Source organism: Canis lupus, chromosome 11 (assembly GCF_003254725.2).
Source record: "Canis lupus dingo isolate Sandy chromosome 11, ASM325472v2, whole genome shotgun sequence".
In the NCBI taxonomy this organism is placed as follows: Eukaryota; Metazoa; Chordata; class Mammalia; order Carnivora; family Canidae; genus Canis; species Canis lupus.
This window is the reverse complement of record NC_064253.1, coordinates 38293766-38303670: the sequence shown is the minus strand read 5'-3', so window position 1 is coordinate 38303670 and position 9905 is coordinate 38293766. Positions and strand designations below refer to the sequence as shown.

Genomic DNA, 9905 nt, shown 5'->3' with positions numbered 1-9905 from the left:
TCCTTGCTCAGCTAAAAGATAAGCAAAAGCTAATCTATTATTAAGGACAAATTTGGCCTGAGAGTCTACACATTTTTGTTGGGCTGCTATTGTTTTAGCAGATTTTGTAATAAAATAAAAAGTTTACCTTTAATTATAACCTTATTTACATTTATCTTTAATCAAGAAAATAGGGCCTTGCCAAAAGAAGTGTCCATTTTAACTCAACAATGTGAATTTAGGGAAATGACTGATGACATGTCTTATTTTGCTTGTGAAAAGTTAGGGGTACAATGAAGTTTATTTTTTTTTATTTTTTAAGCCTGAAATAAGAGAGGTTGACTCCCCACCTCCCCGTAGCAGTGGCCTGGGAGATACAGATGAGGGTGCCATCCTTCTAGGACAGTGCCATAGTAAAGAAAAGGAAAAGAAGGAGAAAGAGTTTTATGGTCAAGTGTGAAGACATGATCTGCCATCTATGTCAGCTACTTCTCTTCCACCTTAATCTGACTTACAGGTCTAGTTAGCAAGGATGCAACAGGAAGTTGCTCTGATCATAGAGCTGAAAGTTATCAGCAAAAGGGAGAAGGGGAAGGAATGTGTTTTGTTTTGCCAAGAAGACATCCAATTAAGTGTTGCATTTTATAGCCCTATGCAAGCTGCGTCTCACTTGATAGCCCCTTACATGAGCTAGTTTGAGCCAGATCAGTGGAACTGAGGACCTGCGTAGAAGGCCCCCTGGGTTGTCCTAAGTTGCCTCTAACGCATTATAATACAAGATCACCTCCTAGGGACAGAGTTTTCTGCCACTTTTTGAATTTATGATGTGTTGGGGAATAAGAATTCCTGTCCCATTCAAGGTCCTTCTAGCTGGCTAAGGATCCATTTGACATGAGACAGATTATCAAGAGGAAATCAAATATAATAGTGTACACATGGGGAACACAGAAACATGGAAATTCCAAAGACAATCAGGAAAAATGATGTATATATGTCATCTAGAGTTAAGGAGAAGTGGGTAGTGGTCTTGGACTTTAGAGGAAACGAATACAGTTTACAGGAAGATGAAAAAGAGTAAATATTTGGTAAATAGATGTTTGCTGGGCCACTCAAACAATGAGGCAAAGAGACTGTGATCCAAGTGGCCTTGCTAGGTTCCCTCTGTCTACCATACCTAGTTCATAGTGTAATGTTAGCAATGGTGATAGTTCTCTTCCGGAGCAGGTCCTCTATCTAAATTCTAAAATTCTTTTTAGGCAGTTGAGGGGGAAGTAAAGAGCTTTTTCTGAAACTACCGAGTTATGAATGCTTTTATAACTCAAAATATTCTTGTGCCAAAGTGGCCCATGTTGAGGTGGCCTGCCCTTGGCCCCTAAAGAGCTATGTACTGGCATGTTGACATGGTAGGTATACCCAACTGAACTGAAATGCTTATTCAAGCTCCCTGCCTTGGCCCCTAATACACCAAATAAAAGCTTTCCATATTAACCCTTTGGAGAGAGAGGGCTTTGGGAGATATCTGTTTCATTACTTATAACAGGGAATAAAAAATTCCTTGCTTTCAATACTTCTTTAGGTCATGTCATGTTCAATTTGGTGCACCCCCAGCAGTGAACACCTTGAGTTTGAAGAGACTTCTAGCCTCTTTTTGTTTTGTAGCAGTGTCTGTAGTCAGGGAGCATTTGGTTAGGATCCTTTTAATGGCATGAGGGCTGTCTTTCTCTGATCATGTTTTAGATACCAAATCACCAGGTTCTAGACTGTCATCAACAGGTTTTTTTGAATTAGGATCCAGGAGATCTTCTTTCAGTTGTTGATAGGTTTGAGCATAAAACTTGGGGATTTATCGTAGTGGTCACACTAGTGTAACCTAACTCCACTCAAATGGGCTCAGGAGGTAGCCTATCTTTAATTAATTAACTTATTAATTTTTTTTATTTTTTAAAGATTTTATTTATTTGAGAGAGAGTGCACATGCATGAGAGCACTAGCAGGGAGAGAGGCAGAAGGAGAGGGAGAAGCAGACTCCCCGCTGAGTGCAGAGCCTGACATGAGGCATGATCTATCTTATCATGACCATCATGAGCTGAGACAGAGTCAGATGCTTAACCAACTGAGCCACCCAGGCACCCCAATAGATAAAATCTTAAAAAAATATAAAATAAAAATTGGACTGTATTATCATGAGTTATGAGTTCTTTGTGTATCCTGGATGCAAGTCCTTTATGAAATAATTGAGATGCAAGTTTTTCTCCCAATCTGTACTGTCTTTTCATTTTCTTAACAGTGTCTTTTGAAGTGTAAATTCTAAGTGTGATGGCATTTGTAGCTTTTTGGCAAAATTTTATTAGGTTGAGGAAATTCCCTTCTTTCCCGAATTTGTTGAGGATTTTTGTCAAGAATGAGTGTTGATTTTATAAAATGCTTTTTCTGAAATTATTAAGAAGGTCAGTTCGTTTTAGTCCTTTATTCAATTGAAGTGGTGCAGGATATTGCTTTTCCCTGTTAAAGTGACTTTGTATTCCTAGGATAGATTGCTCTTGGTCATGTTAAATAATCATTACAGTTTTTTTTCTTAAAAAGATTTTAGTTATCTGAGAGAGTGAGATTGCATATGTGTGGGGTGGAGAGGGACAGAGGGAGAAGAGAATCTTAAGCAGACTCCACGCAGAGCATGGGGCCCCAATGGGAGCTCAATCGCAGGACCCTGCAATCACCATCTGAGCTGAAACCAAGAGTCAAACACTCAACCGTCTGCGCTATCCAGGTGCCCCTATAATCCTTTTTATATGTTGCTGGTTTCAGTTTGCTAATGTAAAAGATTTTTACGTTTATATTCATGAGAGATGATGGTCTGCAGTTTTGTGTGGCAGTTTTGTCTGGCTCTAGAATTAGAGTCATACTGGCCTCACTGAATCCTCTATTTTTTTAAGAGTATGTGTAGAACTGGTTTTCTTTCTTCCTCAAAAAATTGACAGAATTCACCAGGCCCTTCTATTTTTGCTTCCTCACCTTTTGATAGTTTACTGTCATACACTTGAGTGGTATTTTAGTTGCCTGTTCCTTCCTCTATGTTAAGCCGCCATGAGAGCACTGTCCCTGTCTCCAGTACTCAGCACAGTGCCTGGCTTGATGAGCCAGGGGACCAGTACATGTTTGTGATGTTTCTTGTCAATGGCAACATGGAGTAACTAAGTGGCAGGGTGGTAGAGGTTTATGTGTTACAATGGGCTAGTCTTCTGTTAGTGCCAATGACATTTAGCAATTTTAAATATTTAAGGATGTTGAAACAACGTTTTACGAATGTGCTGTGCATTCAAAGGACTAGCCATAGATTTTTTTTCTTTTTTTTAGACAGGGACAGGGAGAGAGAGAGTGCATAGGATTGGAGGGGCAGAGGTAAAGGGAGAGAGAGAATCCCAAGTGCGCATGGAGCCCAACACGGGAGTTGATCTCACAACTCTGAGATCACGACCTGAGCTAAAATCAAGAGTCGGACGCTTACCTGACTGAACCACCCAGGAGCCCCGTAAGCATACCTTTTTAAACAGTGTTCTACAAAGAGTAGGTTTTCAGATGATACAGAATGAGTTTGGGGTTGGGTAAGTTAGTTATAAGGCTACAGAATAAAAAATGTGCAGCTTCACTGAGTGTTAATTTTACAAAAAGATTGTGGGGAAATAGTAAATAAAAATGGTCCTATTAAGGAGCAAATGTAAAATTTTAAGAGAAAATATTGTTTGCAGTGGCCTTTAAGATCTCCAGGTTCCCCATTCGTTCTTTTCCTTTGTCCTTTTCTTGGGTGGAAAAATTTGAAAAGAAAGAGCTAGGTGAGTCTGAATCCCAGTTCTAGTACTTAGCAGCTGTGTAATCTTGCGTTTACCCCCTAGGCTCAGTGTTTTGATTCACAATATGAGTATGATAGATTCTGTCAGTTTTAAGAGAGAGATGAGAGAACTTGTGGGAAAGTATGCAGAAGTGTTTAGTAGATAGCAAGTGATGGTAAATTCTTCACAAGCAAGGGCATTTTGGATCTGGGTTAGGAAGGTATTTAGATGGGGCAGTGTAGAGTTGGCCGGGAACTAACAGAACATGGGCAGTAAGTGTAGACAGCAGGGGCAGGTTGTCCTGTCCTGCACCAGCTCTACAGAAGCACCGGTGTTGAGGCCGTATTATCCACACCACCTTCATCTTTCAAGATCTCCACTCTGTTGAAGGCAGAGATGGGAGAAGTTGGGAGTACTATGGGTTGTTGACAAGATCCATTCACAAGGGTGGTTTGAATGGGAGGTGGTTCTCATTAAAGTCTGGGGGCATGAATGGGGCATCCTTCTTCTGGAAGATTCATGGATAATGTTTAGGCAGCTATTAAGAGATGGCTGGGTCCAGCACTTCAGTTTCTCTGGAAGGATTATGTGCTATTCCCTGTCAATGGCAAGGGAGGCCATGCAGGCTTTGCCTTGGCTTTCAATAGATCCCACCTCTTCATCTGGTCTCTCCCTCACCTCAAAATATTTCTCTCTTTCCCATTAGGGCCCTGACTTCCTACAGGAAGACAAGGAGCAGCTTCACCCTCTACTGTTGAGAAAGAGCATGCTTTCCTTTGGATCTACCTTTTTGTCTTTCAAGATCCAGGGTCGGCAAACTTTGTAAAAAGCCAGATGGTAAATATTTAGTTCTTTTGTGGGCCAATGAGCAAAATCAGGAATATTTCTACAAATTTTTTGCCAAATTTAAAATTTTCCTTATAGACACTGAAATTTGAATTTTATGTTTTGTGGGTCATGTAATAGTCTTAATTTTTCCACTCATTAAAAAATGTAAAAACCATTCTTAGCTTGCTAGCCGTACAGATGGCGAGCTGAATTTGGCCTGCAGGCATTAGTTATCTGACCTTTGTTCAGGAGCCTAACCTGGAAGAACGTAAATCCCCAGAACTTGTGATATTAAGTGTCCTGCAGTTGAAGATGCTCTGATTCACTCACTCATTTACTAGAACGAATGGGAAGAGGTAGCAAGCATGGGAAAGAAGAGCAACATAGGACTGCCCATACTTGAAGCTATTTCCCCTAACCAGGTAGTGATGTCTGATTCCAAACAACTCACCAGAGCAGTGTCTCCTGAGCTTGCTTTATGATCAGAATCACCTGGCTTCCTGCTAAAACTAGAGTCCCAGACCAGAGATGCTGATGCAGGTGGCTCCTGGGCAGGATCTGTAGTGATTCTGGGGATCAGGTTAGCCACGTGCTTGGGGGCGGCTGTTAAAGAGAGCAAAGGAAGCTCCAAAGCTCTGCTTCGGAAAGTGTGCCCCCCGGCTGGGCAGCATCAGCAGCACTCACGCACTTGCTAGGCATACAGATTCTCTACTCACCCCAGACCTACTGAATCAGAAACTCCGGGGTGGGGGTTGGCAATCTGGTGTTTATTAAGCCAGGTGATTCTGATGCCTAGACTTGATCTCTAAAATTGAGAACCACCGCATCACTACTAGCATCTGGAGAAGTGATTAAGCACCCACCTGAGCACTAAAGTCGGAGGCATCATGAAACCGCTTTGTTCTCAGAATGCGAAGTTGATGGGTGGGTGGAGCCAAAGGTATTGATTTCTACAAGGAAGACCTGGAAATGGTATTTGACATTAGCCGTCAGAAAGTGAAAGGATGCCTTTCTATAAGTAGGGGGAGCATCATAGGTCCTAGAGATAGAACATGACGCCGGATGGCACGACCGTGGCGTTTTAGCTCTTTGCACATGTGATCATGGTGTTTGCTGACTTGCACACCAGCAGGTATTCCAAAGGCGTCATGACCTTCACTCTGTTGTTTTTCCTCGGTCCAATAGGAGACCTTTGTCCTGGGCCTGCCAGGTGAGACTCTGGGAGCTTCCTGACCTCACAAGCGGCCCTTGTGACATCACTCCACCCCGAGGTGCCGCTTCCGTCCCTGGTGACGTCACAGAGGCCCCGCAGGTCCCGGGGCAGCTGCTCCAGGCGCGTGGGTCGGCGCCTGCAGAGGCCAGGGCAGCGCGCGCAGGGGGAGGTCACCCGGGCTGGCGCGCAGTCCGCGCTCACTGCTGCTCTTGTGCAAGGCCAGCTCCCGGAAGGGAACACATGACCGGCCTTTGCAAAAGGGCCACTTAAGTTTGCTTTGGAGGAACTATTCGGAGCACTTGCCAAGGCCCTCGAGACTGGTGCACCCGGGAGAGGAGTGTGGGGCCCAGGAGGCGGCGGCTGCAGGGGATGCTCTGCGCGGACATCCAGGCGGCGGGATGGCCCCGCTGAAGAGGAAGTGCATCTGTGACCTGTGCACCTGCGGGTAAGGGGGCCGCGCCCTGGCCCAGGACCCAGGCGCCTGGCTTTTCAGATCCTGAGAGCTGGGCTGAGCCCCCAGCCCATGCTGCGTGATGTAGAAGCACCCCGGTGGGGTCGCCCATTTGTCAACCCTTCTTAGGCTGCAATTTTGGCAGCTAGAGTTTAGTGCAGCCGTGTTGACTCCGTCTGGGTGAGCAGGTCTGTATCCTCAGGACTGTAAATGTGCTCCTTCACCCGGAGCTGCAACAGAGGTTGAAAACCCACCAGGCCCCACCTGTGTGTCCTTCTTTCCTTGCAGCCCAGAAAGGGTCAAAGATAGAAACCCTTGGCCAGGTTGGGAGGCATCTGGCTGCTTTGGTTGGACTCATTTGGAAGGGGATAGAATGGGGCAGAGGAGTCCTTTACTATAACAGACTTCCTCTGAGTGAAATCACTGCCACTTTGTCAGAGAAACATAAGGTATTTAGAAAACCTGTTTCCCACTGGTGCAGAGTTGAACAAGAAGAAGGAAGGGAAATCATTTTGGCACTCTCCTGCTGGCCAGTTCCCTTTAAGGACCAATCCTGGGTGAAGTTCCACAAAGGCAGGTGGTCCCAGGGAGGACCTGAGAGCTTCCCTTAACCTTCTGTGGCTGACCCCTCCTGTGTTTCAAGGGATCTGGCCTGTTCCTTCCACTTGCTTCCCGGACGCAGCTGATAAAAGGCTAGGCCTAGGGCCGGTTCTCCTGGGCTGTGGCTAACGGCGGGATCTTAGCCAGGTGGCTGAACTCCTCTAGGATCCTTAGAGGAGGATTAAATGAGATGACTTGTATGAGTCTCCTGCTACTAGACTCACTTGATCTAGTGTCACATCTTGAAATACCAGAAAGTGCTTGCCCGCTGCAGAGTGCTACATGAATTTGGAGAGGGCTCTGGTAGTGGGGAGAATTAAGGGGAACTCTAAGGACAGGGTTTGAAACCTTCCACATCTCTGGAATCACTAGATGGTCCTCAATTTTGGCTGCTCGTGAGTGTCCCCTGGGGAGCTTGAACACTAGATCAATTGCCCAAGCTGTTAAGCCATCCTCCCTGAGGGTGGGCCCCACGGGCAGTCTTCAGGGAATTCCAATCATTTCTGGGACTGGGAAACACTGATCTGGATCACATCTGTGCATGAGCCTTGCTTGGAAGCATCGTTAGGTGGGACGAGAGCAGTATTTTAGTCTAGGGCTACTTTTGCACATGCCTGAGGCAAAGTCTCTATGGCTCCCCCTCCTCTGGGGGCCCTTGACATCACCCTCCTGCCTCGTCTTGAGGTAGTGAGATCTTCAGGTAGGATTCTTACTGGGGTCTAATGTGCAATGTTGTGGGCATAGGGAATGAAGGTTTATTTTCCTTCTTTGCACAGTACCTCATTGGTTAGGAAGGCAGGAATACTTCTCTAAGAGGTGCAAAGTGCATGCAGTGAGAAGTCTCCCCGTCCCATCCCTGTTGGAGAAGTGCTTCTCTGGATGGTGCTGATGACTCTGTGCTTCTTTTATCCCTGCCAGGGGGCTGTTTGCCATCTGGGGCGGAGTCTGTCCTTGGTTCTCTGCTTCCTCCTCATCCTGTGTCTACCCCTCCACTCTATGGTTTCAGTTGGGGTCTCTTGTCTGCCTCCTGTCTTTCAGTCCCTCTGCTTTTTCCTGTCTTATTTCACTTTGCAGAGTTCTTGTTGACTTACCTGGTTAGCTCATTAACTTCAGTCCTTGAGCATTCCCTGTTGCTCCATTGTCCCAGTATCTGCCCCATTAATGGTGTCAGCAACCTTCCATTTACCCTGGATTGAAAAAATTGGAATCTTCTTCCTCATCCCCAACATTTCATCATTTCCAAAGTCTGGTTTCCTTGTCCTTTGTGGTCTTTAATTGGTCCCTTCTTTTTCTTCCCATTGTTCCCTCCTTGGGTCTCCCATTTTTATGTTTGGAAACTGATCCTGACACACCTTCTCACTTTGTCTTCCATGATTGCCTTACATAAAACCACTCCTCGAATTGGATAGAGCTTCCTGACATTTCCTGAATGGACTTCATGGCCTCCTGCCTCTGTTTCTTGCCCTAGCCTGCCCTCCTCCAAATGCCTGTGTCCCTTCTTCTGGCTGTGTGGCCTTTTATTTATTTTTATTTATTTATTTTTATTTTATTTTATTTTTTTGTGTGGCCTTTTAAAGTCCTATTTTGGTTGCAAGTCTCCATTAACCCAGCCCTGTAGCTCCTGATCTTGGTTTTAGTTATATGTCTGAATGCTTTATCCCTACTCATTTGATTGTATATACCTGGGAAGCAGAGACCATGTTTACTTTTTGTGTGTGCTATATAATATTGACACAACATTCTCCATTTGATGGTCAAAACATAGCTGTTTCGAGTGACATGATTTTTTGTTTGTTTGTTTGTTTGGATATGCTGAAATGGACCAGGAAGACAAAATCTATAGCTGTGCTGTCCAGTAGGGAAGCCACTAGTCACATGTATACTTTCACCAAAATTAATGAAATAAAATGAAAACTTCAGTTCCTCATTGCACTAGCATAATCTCAAGTGCTCAGTAGCTACCTGTGTGTTGTGGCTACTTTACTGGACAATGCAGATGGGGGTCCTTTTCATCCTTGCAGAAAGTTCTTGGACAGTATTGATGGAACCTCATTATTTGGAAGTCCTCATCCTCCTCACCACCAATTAAATCTGCTCAGAGGTGGGTTGGGATGAAATGAGAGGAATTTTCTAGGTGTTCTCTAAGCTCTAGATTTGATAATTTTTGACTTCCAGCCTGGAGTGATGGGAAAAAATCATGAGAAATCTGGAGGAAAAATGTGTGTGAAGAACAATTCTAGTTGCCGGAGGAGAGAGAGTCTTTAAGTGGGAGAGGAAGACTGGGGTTTCTGACGGAGTCATTTGGTTTCTCTGGGCTCCTATTCTTCCAATTCTTCTGCTTCTCCTCCTCCTCTTCTTTTTTTAAAGACTTACTTATTTGAGAGAGCAAGTGCGTGTGAGAGAGCATGAGCTGGGTGAGGCGCAGAGGGAGAAACAGACTCCCCGCTGAGCAGGGAGCCCAACACGAGGCTCAATCCCGGGGTTCTGGGATCATGACCTGAGCTGAAGGCAGACACCCAACTGACTGAGCCACCCAGACACCCTCCTCCAATTCTTTAAACCAGACTTAGTGAGGTTCTTGTACAGCTAGGGAGGCCCACACCTCTCCTTCCTCTCCCACTTCATCTTCTCCCAAAGACTAGGTTTATGCAGAGAGTTAATTCTTCTTTCAACTGAAATTTCTGAAGACGTGGTTCTTGTTAGTGGGGAGGCTTGAGATGCACAGGGAGCTGGAGAGGAAGGCTTCCTTGCTGCAGGAGCAGCTGTCAGAGGCTCTGGGCGTGGACAGAGCTCTTGAACAAGTTCTTCCTCTTGGCCACAAGATGGCAGCCTTCTCCCAACCAACTTCCACAGCTCCTTCAACCAGAGACCAGCCTAAAAAGGAAAACGAAACCTTGGAGCTTTGGGTTTTCCTTTAATTTTTTATAGATTTACCATATTGTCTTCTAAAATGAGCAGTTAGATTTTAGGGCCAACAGAGCTCAGGAAGTGGTATACCTTGAGGAGT

The 9905-nt window shown here is 45.0% G+C and overlaps 1 protein-coding gene across 3 annotated transcripts in view; it reads left to right on the top strand.

Moving 5' to 3' along the window:
- Positions 1-3218: 3218 nt before the first annotated feature.
- The window catches only part of SAXO1 (stabilizer of axonemal microtubules 1), a 103805-nt gene continuing 97118 nt past the window's right edge, over positions 3219-9905 (top strand). Inside the window, exons 1-2 of one of the 3 annotated variants that reach the window (XM_025432903.3) lie at positions 3219-3508; positions 4513-4643. Coding sequence is in view for 1 of the 3 variants with exons in the window: in XM_025432904.3 (XP_025288689.1) it covers positions 6246-6292 (47 nt within the window). In the remaining 2 variants the exon portion in view is untranslated. Of the gene's footprint in view, positions 3509-4512; positions 4644-5933; positions 6293-9905 lie in introns of those variants that run through there. The other 2 variants (XM_025432904.3, XM_049116159.1) reach the window with 2 other exon arrangements.